Raw genomic sequence first — 20,285 nt, forward strand, 5'->3', positions numbered from 1 at the left:
TGGGGTTGTTAACGAATGTCATAAAACAATATGTGTACTACTGTTTCATGAGAAACTATTTGTTCTGTAAGCCTTCACCTGAAGTACAATTAAAAAAAAAAAAAAAACCTGCTGCCATTGAGTTGATTCTGACTCATAGTGACCCTGTAGTTAGGGAGGGCAAATTTACATAACATTAAAGGTTAAGTATGAGTTGTCTGCAAGTCGGAGGTTCATAACCTGAGACTGCCTGTAATATAATGTGTTTCCTCCTTTCATTCCACATGGATTGGGGCTGGTGTGGGCCACATGCACAGGCCAGGAGTCAGGCTCTGGAAGGTACACAAAGAACATACAGACTGCCCTTCCGGGTCTTCCTCCTCTAAGAGCCGGGGTGGGGGTGGGGACTGGACACAGATTCCCTGGCTTTACCCTTATGAGAGCTCTGACTTGCCCAAGGACACAGAACAAGTTAAGGAAGCTAAACCATGGTGTGGAGACCTCAGAACCAGAAGTCAGGCAGATCTGAATGCAGTCCCTGGCCTCACTGCTTCCTGCCTGTGTGAACCAGAACAAGCGATATAGCTTCCCTGAGACCCACTTTCTCCAGCTGCACAATAGGAGTAAGATTATGAACCTCATAGGGCTATTGTGAAAAGTAAAGAAGTAGCACAGGTAAAGAACTGAGCTCGGTTCTTGGCACATAGCAGGTGCTGAGGAAATCATTGTTGCTAAAGATGATGTTGGTGATGACAGTGATGTCTAGCAAAGCTACGACTTTCACCTAGGTCTCCTGATTCCCCAGTATGAGGCTCATCACCCCACCCCACCTCTGCCCAGTGCCATTCCATTGATCCCTTTGCCCCTTGCTATTGAGGCAACTCTAAGAACCAACAAACCCCAAACCCTGGACTCCGCAGTGGGAATGAGGGATTGAATCCCTGATTTAAGAAAATGCCAGCGTCTGCCATAAGCTCTTTCTCTGTGCCCAGATTCTTCATTTCCTTGCCTGACACAGTCACTTCTCTTGACTTAGTAACAGCCCATGTGTCAAGTCTTTGTGTTTTAAGTAATGTTTCCCTCACGTAACTGATGTTTATGCAGAATCAATCCTTTTAACAGCCAATAGCCTCCTTATTTGTGTAGCCTGAGCTATCTGAGTTCCACTGGAAGGTGACTTTTTTTTGCTCGATTCTTCTCTCTCTTTGTTTCATTGTGCCATTCTCTGTCTCTGTTGTGTGTGAGTTCTTTTCCACTCAGTCTTTCTCTTCACTTTCCTACTCCGTCTTCTCTCTCTCAAATTTTTGTGTTTCCTCTCTCCCTTTCCTTCATTTCCTTCTCCTGCCTCCCCTTCCTTCTGTTCTCTCCTTGCTTCCATACGTCTGCATGTTTGTTGTCTTTTCCTTGTTGCTTTATCCTTCTCCTTTGATCTCTCTGTTTGTTACTCCTGTTTCTCCCTCCTGTTCTGTCTGCCTTTTTTTCTGTATCTCTTCACAAACTTGTCTCTGCCTCTAGCTTTCCATCTTTTCATCTCTTTATATGAGACTCCTCCATGTGTCTTTTTCTCTCTGTCTGTCTCTAGCTGTCATCTATGTATCAGTATATCTATGCATTTGTGTATGTATTGTCTATCAATCATCTCTTTATCCATCTATCTGCCTGTCTATCTACTTCTGAATGATTGTGTTTCTCTGCCCTCTCTGTTGCTCTATCTTTTTTTTTCTTTCTAGCAGTTTCTCTACATAACTCTTTTCTTGCTCTCTCACATTCTCAAATCATCCCTCCCTCTCTCCTCATCTCCTCCATTCTCTATTTCTTCTTATCCCTCTAAGGGTGTTAATATTTTAATAGCCTTAATGTCTTCCCAAGATCCTCAGCTCTCTCCATGACTCAAAAGTGGCAAGTCTTTCCGGAGCTTCATTTCAGGAACTGTTAATTCTCTCTCCCCCATACACCTGTCACCCTGACCTCACTCTGCACAAAGTTAGGAAGCCGGGGGATTATCCTGGCAACTCTTGCTCTTCTACTTTGTTTCTGTACTCTAGCCCTGAACATAGAGGGTTTGGAATGGAAACCCAGAGTTGAGGAGAAGGTATCCTGTTGGAGAGACGACAACCTTCTCTTGGTAAAACTACCTATTGGAAGAGACTGCACCCGTGCCTTCCCATGTTTCTTTGTTTCATTTGGAAAACATTTATTTAGCAAATATTCTTACTAGGCCCTGTGCTGGGGGCTAAAGAAGGGAGAGTAAATCTTGAGTCCTGCCCTCCAGAACCTCACAGTCTCTCTGGGAGACCCTAATCCTGACGATTAAGATCAATAGGATAGCATGTTTAAGCAAATTGCTCAAAGGGAAAAGGAATTCATTCTAGTTGGGGGAAGAAGAAAAAGATTCACAAGGGAGGTGACAGTAAGCCCTATGGAGGTAAGAACTTTGTCTGGCATCCCTGCTGTATCCCCAGTGCCTAGAACAGTGCCTGGTACATGTTGTTGTTAGGTGCTGTCAATTCCTGCTCATTGTGACCACATGTGACAGAGTAGAGCTGCCCCATAGGCTGTACTCATTATAGGAGCAGATTGCCAGGTATTTCTCCTGTGAGCCACGGAGAAGCTTTGAACCACCAGCCTTTCAGTGAGCAGCTGAGCACTTAACCCTTTGCACCACCAGCGGCTTTTAAACACTATGCAGTATGCAATATGAATGAAGGAATGCATTTGAAAAGAGTTTTGAAAGATTCCAAGGATTTCATCAGATAGAGAAGTTAGAGATGAGCATCCCAGACAGAGAGAAAAGCATGAGTAAGGATTAAGAGGAGGAAGATACATACTGTACCCAGATCTCCTCTTCAGGACTACTCACCCATCCTTCAGCTCTGAATATCAGCAGGTGATGGCCCACGGCTTCAGCCCTTGCTGTCATTGACCTTCAGCCACAGGGAACTGCCCCTCCTAGAAGGCAGCCCTGGGCCAATAACTGCCTGATACAGGAATGCAAAGCTCTGAATCCCTTGCTTCAACTCAGGATGTTCCTGAAGTGCCGTCCCAGGTCCAGAAACCCCCAACAGAATCAACTGAGGCTTCAGATCCAACCACATTGCAGCTCAGCCTCTTCTTTTTCCCAGTCTTGTCTTCCTCACTTACTACAGGTGTATCTTTCAATAGAGCTCTCCAATAAACTCCCTGCCTGCAACTCTCCATCTCAGAGTCTGTTTCCAGGGAATTTGACCTAAGATTGTGTGTTCAGGGAAGGAGAAGAGGCCTGTGGTTTGTGGATAGAGAATATGAGGACAGGTAGATATACCCGGACAGATAGGTAGAGACCAGATTATGAAGAACTTTGAATGCTAAGGTAATTAATTTAGGTTTTCTGCTATAATTAATGGGGTGGGGGGGCTACCAAGCAGAGGAATATCTGATCAGAGCTGGGAATTTTACCAAATTCACTGGCAGTCAGTATGAAAGATGAGTCAGAAGGGGCTAACACCAGAGGTAGGAAATGACCTAGGAGACCAAAACCTAGAGCTCCAAGCCTGAGGAGGGACAAATACGAGAAGAGATGAAGGATGGTCCAGAGACATGAAAAACAGTGCTCACTGGCCTCTTCCTGCTACATGTGCTAACATCCTCCCTTCTGTCACAGCTCTGGACTCCATTAAACACATATCATGAAAGAACATGGAGCCTCTTCCCACTGCCTGTGATTCTAGCACTCCCTTAACATCTCCTGCAACCATGGGCACCACAGATGTCCCAGTGTTAGGCTATCCCAGGAGCCCTGATGGCGCAAGGGTTAAGTGCTTGGCTACTAACCTCAAGGTTGGCAGTTTAAACCCACACAGCAGCTCCACAGGAGAAAACCTGGTGATCTGCTCCCATAAAGATTACAGCCTGGAAAACCCTATGCAGCAGTTCTACTCTGTCACATGGGGTCACTATGAGTCAAAAATTAACTCAGTGGCACCCAGCAACAACAATAACCCCAGAAACTAGCATCCAAGAACTTCCCAAGGTAGCTCCCATCTTATAGAATTTTGACAAACTTATAGATTGTGGTGTCTAGTCCTGTCTTTTGAGAACCTCATTTAGGAGGTATCATGCATTTGCCTGAATGCCATGATCTTTCTGGCAGTTGTTGCTACCATTCTTGATGGTGTGACTTGTATGCAATCATCTGAAAAATAGTGTACTAAGGTCAGACAGACTAGTGTTTGTATCTGAGTTCTGTTGTTTATAGACTGTGATTGGGGTAAATGTGTGATTTGGAGTGTGTTCCAAAACTTTGATAGCTTCAGTTTTATGTCCATAAAGTGGGAATAATAGGAATGTGCTCATTTTTCAGAGTTGCCATGGGGAGCTCTAAGTCTGTAGAAATATGTATAATGCAAGTTAAATGTTGTGCAGTGGGAAGAACTTTGTTTTTGGACTCAGGTAGAGCTTGATACAAACTTCGGTTCTGTTGCATTACAATCTAGGTGGCCTTCAGCAAGACACTTCGCCTCTCTGTGAGCCACAGTTCACTTGTTGGTAAAATGGAAATCTCATATCTACATTCCAGAATTATGAGGATTAATGAAATAAAGAACATAAAGTTCTAAGCCCATTTCTCTTTATCACAACTACACTCAAGCACGGTGTCAAATGATGGCGTACCTATTGGTGATTTTTTTTTTAATTCTTTTCTTCTTATTTTTAAATATTTATTTGTGTTGCTTTCCTGGTTACAAATATAAGAAATGGATGGCATCAAATGTAATATTTTTTAAAATCTAATGATGCAGATCTTTCTGGAGTTTAATCATCCCCTTTCTCTCCAAGGGAAGAAGCCTTGCTGTCCACGTACTTTGAAACCATCAACGACCTGCTGTCCTCCTTTGGGCCAGTTCGTGACTGCTCCCGGAACAATGGAGGCTGCACTCGCAACTTCAAGTGTGTATCTGACCGCCAAGTGGACTCTTCAGGATGTGTGGTAAGTGCTTGTTGGCCAGGTGTGGCCCAGGTACCAAGGCCATTTTTTGGAGTCTCCTCCCTATGAGGGAGGAGCTGGTCAAGGAGGATAGCGCTACTCATACTTCCTGCCTGTGTGGCTGTCAGCAAATGAGGCTGCCTCTTTGAGCCTTGGTTTCCTCATCTGTAAAGTGAGATCATTAAACTACCTCATGGAATCATTGGAAGGATGAAATGAGTTGTAAGAACCTAGGCACCCAACATTAGATCCTGGAGAGCCCCTGGCCTCAGGAAGCTTACAGTCTATTTGGGATTGACATGTCTTGCCTCTGTGAACACAGTAGGGTACACGCCAGTGACATGTCAATAGTACAGAGAGTATGTGCTTTGGTATGGTTTGGAAGAAAAAGTTTCCCCTGAAACTTAGGGTTTATGGAAGCCTTCCTGGGAAAGCTGGTTTTGGAACTGGCTCCAAAAGATGGGCCAATTTAATTATGAAAAGAGTGTTGATGATTCAGGCAAAGTGCAGAGAAGAGGGAGAGACAGCCCTTGTTTGCATGGGATTTTAGTAGCAAAGGTGGAAAAAGGACACGGAAGAAGATATATGAGACTTCCCGTTGCCTACTGCAGGAGTCTCAAACCTGACGGTTGTTTTATAGAAATTGCCTAGGGTGCTTGTTTAAAATGCAGATTCTATAGTTCCACCCTTAGAAGTTTTCATTTTATAGAAAGAGATGTGTTTTAGGAACGTGGATTTTCAACAAGTGTGTGTGTACGTGTGCATGAGCGTTCATGCATGTGTGCGTATTAGGGTGTCTTAGAGGCCCACTTGAGAAGCATTGCCCTACAGACTTAACTCCTTAGCCTGGCATTCAGTGCCCTTCTTGATTTGGTCCCTTATTCCCTCTGCATTCACATCTCTCATCACTTTACTTCACTCTACAATAGCCAGTGGAGCTAATTAGATGCAGTTCTCTGAACATGCCTGCCTATTTAATGCCTCAGGGTCTTCGCCCATGCCATTCTTTCTGCCTAGAACAAATTGTTCTCCAGCCCATGTAGCAAACAAACATATGTTTCCAGATGTGTCTCCTTTTGAAACCTTTCCCTTTGGAGAAGTGCTATGCAGTTCTAGGGATCATCATTTTTTTCTGTACCCACATCTGTTATATCACCTATAACACTTTATACCACAGATGGATTTTCAAGTGTCTCTCTCCCAAATAAACTGAGAGAGAACACAGGAACTCTGTTGATTCAGATCAGTACCCCGACAATACCTATCTCAGTAAATGAGGAACAAAGAAAGAAGGGCAGAAAGGGAGAGAGATGGGGTCAGGTAACCTACTCTGGGCTAGGCTGTCTGAAAGAGATCTGAGGGAACTAGAATATGAGTCTGCCCTTCGAGCATCTACATACCAGCTGGAGAAATAGACAAAGGCCAGGAGACCAATACAAAGAAGAAGCTTCTATAGTATGAGGAGATGCAATGTGACTGTATTTTAGATTCAAAGATAAACAGATACTCAGAGGTAGATAAATAATGTGATATTATTTGTCTCCAGTTGATTAGGATTCTAAGGGTTACTAGTGACAGAAACTCAACTCAAACTAGTTTAAGCAAAAAGAGGAAATATACTGGCTCAAATAACTGAGGACGTCCAGGCACAGTTGGATTGAGGGGCTCAAAAAAGTATCATTGAGACCAGATCCCTTTTCCTGTAAGCTCTACTTTCCTCAGCACAATGCCATTCTCAGGCCAGCTCAGTGTCTTGGAGGACGAAAACACCTCTTTCCTTGACCTGCTAGTCAAAGTCCAAAGGACTCCGTCTTGTTGGGCCAGCTTAGTTCTTATGCCCATCCTTGTGCCAATCTCTGTGGTTAGGGCAAAGGGCTGGGTCCATCCCAGAAACCAGTCACACCTGGAGCTTAGGCCAGGAGTTAGGTGCACCTCAAACCCTTGGCACTGAGCTGAAGAAGGCAGAGACTCCCAAGGAAAAGTAGGTGTTACCCACAGAAAAGAAGTTGTTGATGTTGGGTTGGTACATATCAGCAGCTGTGTATTTCGGAATATGGCATCCCACCACTTTATTTTGCATATTGGAAAGCTGAGGCCCAGTGAAGGGGAGGAGGACTTGCCCAAGTAATAATGCTAGTCAGGGGCCAAACAGAACTTGAAAGCAAGTCCCAAATCAGTGATGTCTCCAAAATAGGATGCTGACTTTTATGAAAGGATTAAGTTGTCTGCCTCTTTCCTCTTTTTCTATCAGTTCTCTTTCCTCAGCTAATTACACTCCTTATCCTTGAGGAGCTTAATCAATGTCTCAGACAAATAAAACTTCAGAATGCAAAGAGGAGTGTACGTGTGTGTGTGTGTGTGTGTGTGTGTGTAAGCAGGAGTCTCTCTCCCTCTCATTAATATAAACTGGAAAAAGTCAGAAAATAAAACAAAAAACCAGAGAGAGAGAGGGAGAGAACAAGAAAACTAGTTCCCTGGAGGTTAAGGGAAAATTCAACAGTCTGATGAGGTTGTCAAAAATCTTCCTCCCCAGATTAAATATCTAATGTTAAAGCTGCAACTCCAGGATTCTATGGACGTAAGGCAAGCTCTTTTCCATGCCTTTAGAATAGACAGGGTAATACCCGCTTTTACACTGAGATTTAAAATCTCTTTTGTTTCTCTGTAAACTCTCCATCATGCCTACAAACAGCAACTTTGTTCTCACAGTGTCCCCACCCCAAACAACTTCATCTGGTATAAAAATAATAATACCTTATATAGACAGTTCTCAAAGCACATCCACGTGCAATAACTCATCTGCTCAAAAATTCTGGACAATACGTAGACTCCCTCACTAGTATGGAAATGAGGCTCAGAAAGGAGAGTGACTTTCCAAGGTCTTATAGCCAGGTGGCAGGAGGGAGGACAAAAGCCATGTCTTGTCTTCAATATCATTCTTAGCTACCAGGGCCATTTTGGGTTACTTTCCTAGGGACCTGAGACAACATGATAGCATGGAACCATAGAAGGAAGCTGGCTTGAGTGAATTGGGTTTAAATCCTGACTTGGTCATTGACTAGCTTTTGAATCTATGTTGACCTCATTAGCCTCAGTTTCTTAATCTTTCAGTAGGGAAATAGTTCTTAAACTCGCAGGTTTTCTGAAAATCAAATAAGACTGGCAATAGTTTGAGATCTACAAAGTGCCATTTATATGTGAGATGATTAAATCACAATTACTGATGTTTTTATGTAGTAGATATGTGGGGCCACACAATTTCAGAAGCACAACGTATCTAATTTCCTATAATGTTTCTATAAATTAATGTCATTTTTGTTCTGATCCATCCATTGGTAAAAACCCATTGCCTTTGAGTCAATTCTGACTTATAGCAACCCTATAGGATACAGTGGAACTGTCCACAGGGTTTCCAAGGAGCGGCTGGTGGATTCAAACTGCCAACCTTTTGGTTAGCAGACATAGCTCTTAACCACTGCACCACACTAATTCTTGCCAGTGTAGGTTTTCTGCATCCCACTTCTTCCTGAACATTAAGTTCAAGGGATAAGGGAGCCATTGGTGACTGAGCCATCATCTCTTAATTCTGACACCTCCTATCTTATCTGGTCCTTGGTTATCACTCTTTTTTCCTGGCATTATTATTAGTTACACCTTCTATCTAGACCTCACTTTGGAATCTCCCCACCCCTCAAAATGTTTTTTACTTTTTTTTTTGCTTGGTTTTCTGGTTCTATTATGAGAATCTTCTCCTAGGTAATGTGGGCTCAACTGTAGTTGCCCAAATTAGGGACGGTCATAAGGTGTGAGGTAGGCAGAATAACCCCTGCCCCTCCCGCTCACTCCCCCCCCCCGCCCCCCGCAATGATGTCCAAATCCTAATCCCTAGAACTTGCAAATATGTTATGGTACTTTACATGGCAAGTTGGAAATGGAATTAAGATTGTTAGTTAACTGACCTTAGAGCAGGGAGACTATCTTTGATTATCAGGGTGGGTCCAATGTAATCATCCAAACCTAAAACCAAGTCCACTGCCCACAAGTCGATTCTGACTCACAGCAACCCTACTGGACAGAGACAATCGCCCCATAGGATTTCCAAGGCTGTAAATCTTTACCGAAGCAGATTGCCACATCTTTCTCCTGTGGCTGGTGGGTTCAAACTACCAACCTTTCAGTTAGCAGCCAAGTACTTTAACCACTGTGCCCCCAGGGCTCCTCAATGTACTCATAAGAGTCCTTAAATGTGAAAGAAGGAGGCAGAAGAGGAGGTTAGAGAGATATAACATTGCAAGCTTTTAAGGTGAAGAAGTGAGCCACAAGCCAAGGAATGTCTCTGGAAGTAGTCTTTAAACCCAAAAAACCAAACCCATTGCTGTGGAGTTGATTCCTACTCATAGCAATCCTATAGGGCAGAATAGAACTGCCCCATAGAGTTTCCAAGGCTGTAATCTTTACAGGGTTTCCAAGACAGTAATCCTTTTTTTTTAGTTTTATAGATTTATTTTCAAAGGGCAAAAACACTTAGACAATTTAAATACAAGTCCAACAGAATTACTCTGTCAAAGTCAGTAATGATGTCAATATGTTTCTCACTTCTAGACACTTAACAGAGTCATCTGAGTCTTCTCTCAGGGAAGAAAAGTGGTCTGATATTTTATTAATATATATCCTTCTTATCTGCAATGTAATCTACCATTTCTTGTGGGTACATTAATTTATCTGCATCTGTATCACAAATTGGAAACTCAGTTTCATCCTCCATGGTCATGGTAATCTCCACTTGGTCCCAATTGTCTAAACCCAGATCTTTCATAAAATGAGAATTTACTGAAACCTTTTCTGGGTCAGTCTTATCATAGAGTTTCAAGACAAAAAGAACACAGTCCTTGATTCCCTCTAATGTCAATGGGGGTGTGACACTATACTGGCAGCACAACTGTGTAACTCTACCAGGAACCTGCGCCAGCATCAAGACCAGATGCGGAGCCCCAGGTCTCGTCTGGACCCCCATGGGGCACAGGGCAGTGCTGAGTAGCCGGGCTGTGGCCAGCGTGGTGGCCTGGGGCAGCAGCACAAAGGCTGAGAGCAGGCAACAGACACAGGTCACACGCCACCATGGTTACACCAACCCAGAATGCACTGCCCAAGGCTGTAATCTTTACGGAAGCAGACTGCCATATCTTTCTCCCTCGGAGTTGCTGGTGGGTTTCAACTGCCAGCCTTTTGGTTGGCAGCTGAGCACTCAACCGTTGTACCACCAGGACTCCTGAAAAAGGCAAAGAAATGGATTCACCACTAGAGCCTCCAGAGAGAAACACAGCCTTGCCAACACTTTGATTTTAGTCCAGTGAGACCACTGTTGGACTTGTAATTTACAAAACTGTAAGGTAATAAACATATGTTGTTTTAAGCCACTAAGCTTGTGATACTTTGTTATAACAATAGAAGAGTAATATAAGGTGAAAAATAATATGGGGAGGGGGGTGATAAAGTAGATAATCTATTTTCAATTATTTCTAAGGAGACTCTCACCTCTTGACCAGAAATTGAAAAAGTAGTAATGAGTGAAGCATCAGAAAAGAGAGGGAGCTTTGTGTTTCCCTTCAGTGTCTTACAGAGTAAAAAATCGTTATCTAATAGAGATGTTATACATATGACAAACATAATGATGTCAGCAAGGCACATTTTGAAATGAAGCCATGGTCCCATTTATTTTGTGTGGCAATATAAACACTGCAAAAATTTAATCAAGATGGAGAACAAAAACAAAGAAAACTGTAAGCACTTAATCATGATATTGTGTCAAGGAGACTAGCACCACCATCTCTAAGTAATGGCTGCCCCCTGAAACGTTTCAGTCATGTTCTTCCTTTGTGTTATCCTGGTTTTCTCAGCATGAAATGGGCCTTTTGTTTGACCTAATATCAGACAGTTCCCTGTTGATGTGCTGCTGTTTTTGGTCGCCACACATGCATGCGAAAGCTGGACAATGAATAAGGAAGACTGAAGAATTGACTGCTTTGAATTATGGTATTGTCAAAGAATATTGAATATACCGTGGACTGCCAGAAGAACAAACAAATCTGTCTTGAAAGAACAGCCAGAATGCTCCTTAGAAGCGAGGATGGCGAGACTTCATCTGGACATGTTATCAGGAGGGATCAGTCCCTAGAGAAGGACATCGTGCTTGGTAAAGTGGAGGGTCAGCAAAAAACAGGAAGACCCTCAACAAGATGGATTGACACAGTAGCTGCAACAATGGACTCAAACATAGCAACGATTGTGAGAATGGTGCAGGACTGGACAGTGTCCTTCTGTTGTACATAGGGCTGCTATGAGTCAGAACCAACTCGGCACCTAACAACAACAATATCAGACAGTCAGGTGATTATAATACAGCCTTTTAAGTCCCTTTTGAAATGTCAAAGCACAGCTCACCTTCACTGTTCCAATAGTCTATTATTATATAACAAACTACCCCAAAACTCAGCGACTTAAAACAACTATTTTGTTGTTGTTGTTCACAATTTTGTGAGTCAGGAATATGGGAAGAGCTCCGCTGGGTGGTTTGTCTGTGATCCACAAGGTGTCAGCTGGAATATGTGGAGCTGGAGACTTTGTTTCCAAGATGGCCCCTTCATTTATTTACCTGTCTGGTGGTGGGACTGGGGTAGCTGAAACTTGATACTAGCTGTATCTGAGACTGCAGCTGGGGTTTTTGACATGGCCTCTCCATTTGGCTTGGACTTTTCACAACATGGAGGCTGGGCTTGCGAAGGGAACATTATAAGATCGAGTTTCCAAAGGCCTGGGCAGAAGTTTCGAGCCTTCTTAGAACCTAGCCTCAGAAGTCCCAGATCATCATTTCTTCCACATTCTATTGGTCAAGCAGATCAATCAGGCCAGCCCAGATTCAAGAGGAGGGGACTGGACTTCATATGTCAGTAGAGGAGTAGTGAAGAATGTATGGCCGTCTTTAATCTAGCCACTCACCCATAGTCATGGACACTTAGACAAGAGCTACCAAAGTAGGAGGGGATCCTAGAGATACTCTTACCCACACCAGCACCCCTCCCATTATACAGAAAAACAAAGACCTAGAAAGATGGAGAAATTACTCAAATTCATGTAGGGAGATAGTGATAGAATCAAGATTGAACCACAAGGTTTCTGCCTCTCAGTTACCCCTTCTTATAGTAGTGGCCTTGTAAAGTATCAGCTTTGCCACTATATTACTCCAAATGTTTATTTAGTAACACTTCTGTATCTAGCACTGTGAATGAAGCAGGAGATACAAAAACAAGAGCATACCTTGTTCTACAGACTGGTTCAAAAGACAAGATAGACTTTAGCAGGGTTGCAGTGTGACCTTGAACAAGTCACTTTGTTTCTGTGCATGGGAATCTCTAAAAGGGTTGGTGTGAGTACTGGAAAGGAGGGTGGGTGGAAGTGGTAGAAGAGAACTGACCCTCATTAAGTACCTACTATGTGCTAATTTGCTCATATTCATAGCAGGTAATGCTTATAACTGTCCTCCAAAATGGGTATTATTATATCCATCTTACAGAAGAGAAAGGCTAGTATAGTAATATAAGAGCAACCACCCATACCGTGACTGTGGGCCAGGCATTGTTCTTAGCGGTTTGCTTATTTTAACCAATTTAATTCTCACCATAATCCTATGAGCTATGTAGTATTATTATTTCCATTTTACACTCGAGATCTGGTAGGATCTGGTAGGAAGCTGGGGTATGAAGAGAGGAATAGTGGGAAAGGAGGCTGGAAAAGAGGGTCAATGCTAGTTGGCTAAGGGTTTTCTAGTAAGATAGGGTTGAGGAAGACAGAGGCATTTGCATAGGCGCTGGATCCTAGAAGTGATGGCATCTTTTAGGAGATGTCTTTGGTGTCAGTTCCCAGCCCGGCCTCTAATTTCCAGACTAATCTCAAACCACACCACACTCCCCTACCCCCTACCAATCACCCAGTCACTGCCCTCCCCACTTCTTCTCCCTCTTCCTTTTCCGTTTTGACCTAGAAAGCCATCTGGCCTTCCAAATAGTGGAAGGGATGGACCATAGGATCCCTGATTGCCCTGAGATGCTGAGAGGCAACAGCAAGATGCTGCCTTTATAAAAGTCAAGATGAACAAAGATAGGAATTGTCATTTCTTATAGGTCAGGGACCTCTTATCATCTAGTCCAGTTAGGGAGAGGTCAGCTGCTTTTATCCATCCCTCATCCTTCCTCCCTTTCAATGACTAAATTGGGTTGTAATTAAAGGAAACAAAATTCAGGAGGGATAGGAAGACACACAAAGAGAGTTGGCAGAAAGAGAAATCACTTTGGAGCACATCCCAGGTACTGCTGACCAGGGGAAGCCTGGCCTCTTCTGTGCTGGCACCCAGCCCTTCTGCACCAGGGGAGCAGGGGTGAGGACCAGTGGGGTTTGTTTCTTCATCCCCAGAAATGGACTTTTGAGGTTGAGGCCATCCCTGCAGATCTGGGACTAGGCTTGTGATAGATTCAGAGCATAATGGGCACAGGTTCTGCCAGAATCTAAAAGTAGAGGAATGATGCTTGCCACTTTTTTAAGTTTTTAAGAATATTTTTAAAGATGCAAACCCAGGAGGCAAGACATCTTTATGAGAACTATTTCAGAGACTCTTGGATTGGGAAGCAGTATTTAAAGGGCGGAATATCCCACATATGGCGCCCTCATCAAAGTGTTACCTGTCCTCTGATCAGTCAGGTCCACAGATAGAGTATTCTCTATACGTACCTTCATCAGAAGTACTAGTTCAGACATTATTATTGATAACACTAATAGTTATGAATAATTTTGTTGTTAGGTGCCTTTGAGTCTGTTCCGACTCATAGCGACCTCACGCACAACAGAGCAAAATGTTGCTCAATCCTGTGCCATCCTCACAATTGTTGCTATGTTTGAGCCCATTGCTGCAGTCACTGTGTCAGTCCATCTTGTTAAGGGTCTTCCTCTTTTTCGCTGACGCTCTACTTTACCAAGTGTTTTGGGTTGAATTGTGTCCCCCCAAAATAAGCATCAACTTGGCTAGGCCATGATTACCAGTATTGTGTGACTGTCCACCATTTTGTCATCTGATGTGATTTTTCTATGTGTTGTAAATTCTACCTCTTTGATGTTAATGATGTGGGATTAGCGGCAGTTATGTTAATGAGGCAGGACTCAATCTATGAGATTAGGTTGCATCTTAAATCAATCCCTTTTGAGATATAAAAGAGAGAAGCCAACAGAGAGACAGGGAGACTTCATACCACCAAGAAAGTAGTGGCCAGAAGAGCACATCTTTTGGACTTGAGGTCCCTGCACTGTTAAGCTCCTAGCCCAGGGGAAGATTGATGATAAGGACCTTACCCTTCCTCCAGAGCCAACAGAAAGAGAAAGCCTTCCCCTGGAGCTGACACACCAAATTTGGACTTCTAGACTATTAGGCTGTGAGAGAATAAACTTCTGTTTGTTGAAGCCACCCGCTTGTGGTATTTCTGTTATAGCAGCACTAGATAGCTAAGACACCAAGCATAATGTCCTCCTCCAGGTTCCTCCTGATAACATGTCCTTACTTCTAAGGAGCATTCTGGCTGTACTTTTCCCGAGACAGATTTGTTTGTTCTTCTAGCAGTCCATAGTATATTCAATATTCTTCGCCAACACCATAATTCAAATACACCAGTTCTTCTTCGGTTTGGTCTTCTTCGTTCATTGCCTAGCTTTATAATGCATATGAGGCAATTGAAAGTACCATGGCTTAGGTCAGGTGCACCTTAGTCCTTAAAGTGACATCTTTGCTTTTTAATGCTTTAAAGAGGTCTTTTGCAGCAGATTTGCCCAGTGGAATCCGTCATTTGATTTCTTGACTGCTGCTTCCATGGGCGTTGATGGTGGATCCAAGTAAAATGAAATTCTTGACAACTTCAATATTTTCTCTGTTTATCATGATGTTGCTTATTGGTCCAATTGTGAAGATTTTTGTTTTTTTGTGTTGAAGTGTAATCCATACTGAAGGCTATAGCCTTTGATTTGTTTATATTTATTTATTAAATATTATATTGTACTTACTAATATTATTACTAATACTAAATAATTATTAGTGATATCAATAATAGTATCAGTACTTGTATTACTGATGCAGGTTGTTGTTGTTGTTAGTTGCTGTTGAGTTGGTTCCGACTCATGGCGACCCCAAGCGTGCAGAGTAGAACTGCTCCATAAGGTTTTCAAGGCTGTGACCATTAGGAAGCCCATCACCAAGCCTACCTTCAGAGGTCCCTCTGGGTGGATTTGAACCACCAACTTTTCAGCTAGTACTCAAGCGCTAAACTATTTGCACCACCCGGAGACCTACATACAGAAAATTCTCTATCTGAAAGTACATATAGGGACTTTTTGCATGCTGATTATGTGCTGGACCCTGGGATAAGTGCTTGAAAAATATCATCTTCATGGATACTCACAACCACCTTATGAAGCAGGTAGAATTAGTATTCCTATTTTATTCATGAGGAATCAGACTTTGAAAATGTGAGAAACTTGCCCAAATCCAACCTGCCAGATAAAGATAGAACAGAAATTCAAACCCTAGTCTAACTCCAAAGCCCATTCTCTTAACAACTTATCAGATGGCAGCTTCCAGAGGCCAAGGACAGTTCCCAGGGATACAGCAAAGGTTCCAGTGTCAGCGAGCATAAAGGGAGGGGGCACTTCCTCACCCACCCTCCTTCCATGTCCATGGTTTGCTCTTCCTCTTCTGCATCCAAGAGACTCAGAGGAAGATAAAAGGGGATGAATACTGGCTAGTCAGGAAAGAAGGAAATTGGAATTGTGTCATTGACCCAGTTCTTGGCACACAGGGCTCAAACTTTTGTGGGGAGTGAAAAGGGAGGGAGTTGGCACCTAGGCCTGGCACCAGTAAAGGTTGTTATTTGCTGAATGGCTAATGCTGTAAGGAGATTCCTTGAGGAGAACAAGCTAGGGTAGGAGTGGAGATCCAGATGCTAGCCCTGTGTCTGCCCCACCATCAATGTGTAACTTTGGGCAAGCCACCCCCTCTCTGGGTATCATTTTATCCACCTGCGCTCTGCAGGGGCTGCGCAAGATGTCCCCTGAGGACTCTTCCAGCTCAGACATTAGAAGACTCCTGTGCCTGAAAGATCTTTGGTGACGTGAAATAGAAGTGCAAAGTTCAGGAACAGACAGTTGCGCAGGGGTGTATTATCCAATAGGCAAGGTAAGCACGATGCTTACCTTGCTTACTAGATCATCTGTAGTGATTAATTTCACGTATTTTCACCATATCAAAGATTCTGCTTTCAGGTATGGCTGACATATGTCTCTCTCCCAACCCCACAGCTCCTTCCTACAGAATCAAAGCCTCTCTTCAAATTTGCAATCCCTGACGGGCAGATTACCCGGTAAGCAAGGTAAGCATGGACTTACTTGTGCTTACTTACTAATCTGTAGCAAGCAATTTCACATGATCTGATGAAACCCACATGAAATTGTTCGCTACAGATTAGTAAGTAAGCACAAGTAAGCCTGTGCTTACCTTGCTTACTGGGTAATCCACCCCTGGTTGTTAAGAGTTTTTCAGGGCTAAAAAGGCCAGGGATTAGAGACAAAATGGTACAAATTCCCAAGGCTTGAGAATCCAGAAAGGGGCCTGGAGCTTGAGCATGTTGCCTATCAATATAAATTCCATCTAAAGATTTTTAGCCAGCATGCTTTTGCTAGGGGCACAAAATTCTTTCTGAGAAACCTAGCTAATTGGGATTTGCCTTCGTTTCTTAGGGCTGCTATAATAGAAATACCACGAGTGGGTGGCTTTAAATAACAGACATTTATTTTCTCAGTTCTGTAGGCTGAAAGGAGCCCTGGTGGCACAGTGGTTAAGAGCTTGGCTGCTAACAAAATGTTGGCAGTTCGAATCTACCAGCCGCTCCTTGGAAACTCTATGGGGCAGTTCTACTGTGTCCTTATAGGGTTGGTATGAGTTGAAATTGACTCAACAGCAATGGTTTTTTTGTCTGTTTGTTTTTGATAGGGTAAACACCCAAATGAGGGTCACACCCACTGTGTTCATTTATTCCTTGTCCATAGGCATTCCTTGTTCCTTGACGATCCTTGCACAGTCCCAGGTATATGTGCACAGGTCTCTGTCTAATTTGCTGTTTTTATAATTCAGTAGTGATTAAGTTTAGGACACACCCTATACTGATATGGCCTCATAAATATAACAAAGAAAACCCTATCTCCAAACAGGATTACATCCAGAGGTATAGAGGTTAGGATTCTAACACATATCTTGGGTGGACACAATTCAATCCATAATAGAATTTATGTCAATTTGTAGCAGAGGCCCAGAAAACCTGAACAATAGAGAAGAATAATCCAGCTTCCATTACACGGCTGAGAGATACGCAGCCACTGTGTTTTATCACAGGTCAGGTTGCCCAGGAAGCTGACTCTGGGATGGGAATTTGCAGGCAGAACACTTATTAATTTGGAGTGCTTTGGGGATGAACACCTGAGAGAGCATGAAGAAAGCAGGATTGAGTAGAGAGAGCTGGGATAGGATGTGGTTACATCTAAGGCTTTAGAAGATCCCACGGGAGCTCTGGAGTCAGATGACCCTTCAGAGTTGTCCTGAATTGAGGCAAAGGTACCGGGCCTTTGTCCTCCCTCACTCCCCAGTATCGACCAGTCGTTGAAGTGGGTGGCAGCAGAGAGAAGATGTGAGCTTGGGGGCAAGGTGGCTTTCTTCAGCCAAAGGCTATGTCATCTCTGGAGGAGATTCAGCTTCGAGCTGTCTGCCTTCAACACTCCTGGCAGCCTGGGTAGCAAATATCTCAGTCCTGAGTGTAGAAGGAGATTGAGATGGACCACCACAGTGTCCACTAAATGCTAACATGAAGGGGATAAGGCTGGAGGTCAGCCACCTATTCTTTTAGGATGATAGGAGAGGGGGATAAAAAGAGACAAGCTAGTATTTGGCACCCAGTAGGCATTTGTAAATGTTAACCCTCACTCCTCCCCACTGCGTGCAGTCAGCACCCCTTAAATCCAGCTGGATTTCTGCACTTCTTTGTCTTTGCTCATGTTGTTCCATTTGCCAGTGTACCCTTCCCTAACTCCCCACCTATCTGCCTCAGACCCACCTGTGAAGGCCTGGCTGGACAACCCGTTTCTTCAGGTAACAGTCCCAGATACACTAAAGTAGTCGGCCTTGTTATCTCCAGGAATCAACAACTCTATTATGGCTCTTAGAATAGCTGCTTATGTGAGTGACTGTGTCTACCTCTAGTCCCTAAGCACCTGATGCGCCCTGACCTCTTCTTCTTCCTGTACCCAATAGATGCTTAGTAAATGCTCAGTGAAATGAATTGAGTCAAACTGGCCCAGATGTGAGTATTGGCTCTGAGTCATGAGGTGTTGACATCAATCCTACAAGACAGGAAGCCCAGGTTTAGAAATCCAAAGGGTCTGAGACAGAAGGCCCAAACTAAGTGCCCAGGAAGTAGGGGTAAAATGATGCTTAGTTTCTCAGCTAGTCTTCACAATAGCCCAGCTCCTGGGTCAGAGCCCACCCATCCTCAAATGGCTGTCAGCCTGCCAGTGATGGCCCCAGGCCTGGACTCAAGACAGGGAAGCTGCAGGACCTGACCTGCTATCTCAGAAAGACTAGGAGGGGGAAGGCAAAGCTTTCACAAGGTGATGGTGTTACCTGGGACCCATCACTAAGTAAAAAGCAAGAAGGGCCTCAGCAACATGGGAGTTGCACAGAGAGGAAATGAGCCTAGAAGGGGAGGTGATTTATCAAAAATCACACTGCAAGTCTGGCTTGGAAGGATCAGGGCCTAAGCTCCAGCCTCCACAGGCCGACCACTTCCCCTTCTCCTGATACTTCAAATCCAGCCTTTCATTCTGGGATACACATGGGGGGCTGATGGGGCTCCAGAATACTTTAATCCACAAAAACTTGCACTTGGGAAACCACAAGCTATGACTTGGAGACGAAGAGGACCAGAAGTCTACAGAAAATAAATGTGCATCAGCAGGGCCAATACACAATGAAACTGTAGAGCCCTGTGTTAAAAAATTCTTAACCAGTTCAAGACAGCAACAGAAGAGCCTTACACCAAGTGTGGAGCCCTTTTAAGAGTGGGCTTGTGCTACGGTACAGGACACGCTCCCATGAGGCCACCCTGGACTCAGTGCACAGACAGAGCTGGGATATGGGCTGGCTTCTCGGAAGTGTCCAGCAGAACCTCAGTACTCCTCCAAGCTCTCACCTTCACAGCCCCAGACATTTTCTTTTTTTTTTTTAAATCTTCACTGAGAGCTGCACATGGGCTCCAGAGGTAAATTGGGCTGGAGAGATTTGGGGTGTTCTCTGAACTCCGAGCATCACCACCACCAGTCACCCCTGCGGGACCAACAGCTCCAGATCAGAGCATCCTCCTTTTCCATCTTTAGTTAAAGACCCCTCCCCCAGACTCCTGATTTCTCTTCTTAAATGGAGAACAGGATGCCAGATTATCTCTCTGCCCCTAAAGTGGGAGCCATGCATTTGCATGTTTTGTTTGTGAACGCTAGTAAAGTCCTCCTCCTTTCCAGGTCAGCAAGGGGGCCAGCGTGAGGTTTCCAAGATTATGATGTGTAACTTTCTTATGAAGCCTATGCACATTTTTATGACATTAAGCCTTTTATTCTTCCCGTGACATTTGAAGGCTTCTTGTTTTTCTTTTCTCATTTTATTTCTTCTGGACTCTGACTAGCTGGGTCTGATGGTATTTCTGGTAAGCTGGTTTTATTGTATGGAAATCATTATCTGTTAAAGTCAGGGAGCAGGTCCCACCCTTCCAAAGTGATGGGTTTTACCCTTTGATTACTGGACCGGTGTGGGGGAAAGGAGACCCAAATTGGAGGCAGAAAACGGGCGCTCCAGTCTGGTTCTGCCACCTGTTGGCTGCAGACAGTGAATAAATCAGTGAAGGCAGGGGTCTATGTGGATGTCACCCTGGAATCCAGAGAGGGAGCTTGGGACCAGCCTGGGAAGGGTCTAATGAATTGCTAAAGTTCCTTTCAATCCAGGCAATCTGTGACTTCCTGAGGTGCCTTCCTGGATGGCTGTGGGTCTAACATTTGGAGCATCTGAGGGCAGGGAAGGGCAGCATGGGGTGAAGGGTGGTGCTTAACTCATTGATTGGTGGGAAAGCAAATATACAGGGGGGACAAATCGTCATCCCTTTGCCTCCCTTCTTTAAGTGTCTCTGGTTTGACTGCTGACATTTTTTTTTTTTTTTTT

The 20,285-nt window shown here is 43.9% G+C and overlaps 1 protein-coding gene across 2 annotated transcripts in view; it reads left to right on the forward strand.

Annotated features, from left to right (window-relative positions):
- The window catches only part of ASTN2 (astrotactin 2), a 1,034,049-nt gene that overhangs the window by 610,325 nt on the left and 403,439 nt on the right, over positions 1–20,285 (forward strand). For both annotated transcript variants that reach the window (XM_004372122.1, XM_004372123.2), the window contains one exon: positions 4,795–4,945. In XM_004372122.1, the coding sequence (XP_004372179.1) occupies positions 4,795–4,945 (151 nt within the window). The remainder of the gene's footprint in view (positions 1–4,794; positions 4,946–20,285) is intronic.

The sequence above is a fragment of the Trichechus manatus genome, unplaced genomic scaffold (genome assembly GCF_000243295.1).
Source record: "Trichechus manatus latirostris isolate Lorelei unplaced genomic scaffold, TriManLat1.0 scaffold00016, whole genome shotgun sequence".
Classification (NCBI taxonomy): domain Eukaryota; kingdom Metazoa; phylum Chordata; class Mammalia; order Sirenia; family Trichechidae; genus Trichechus; species Trichechus manatus.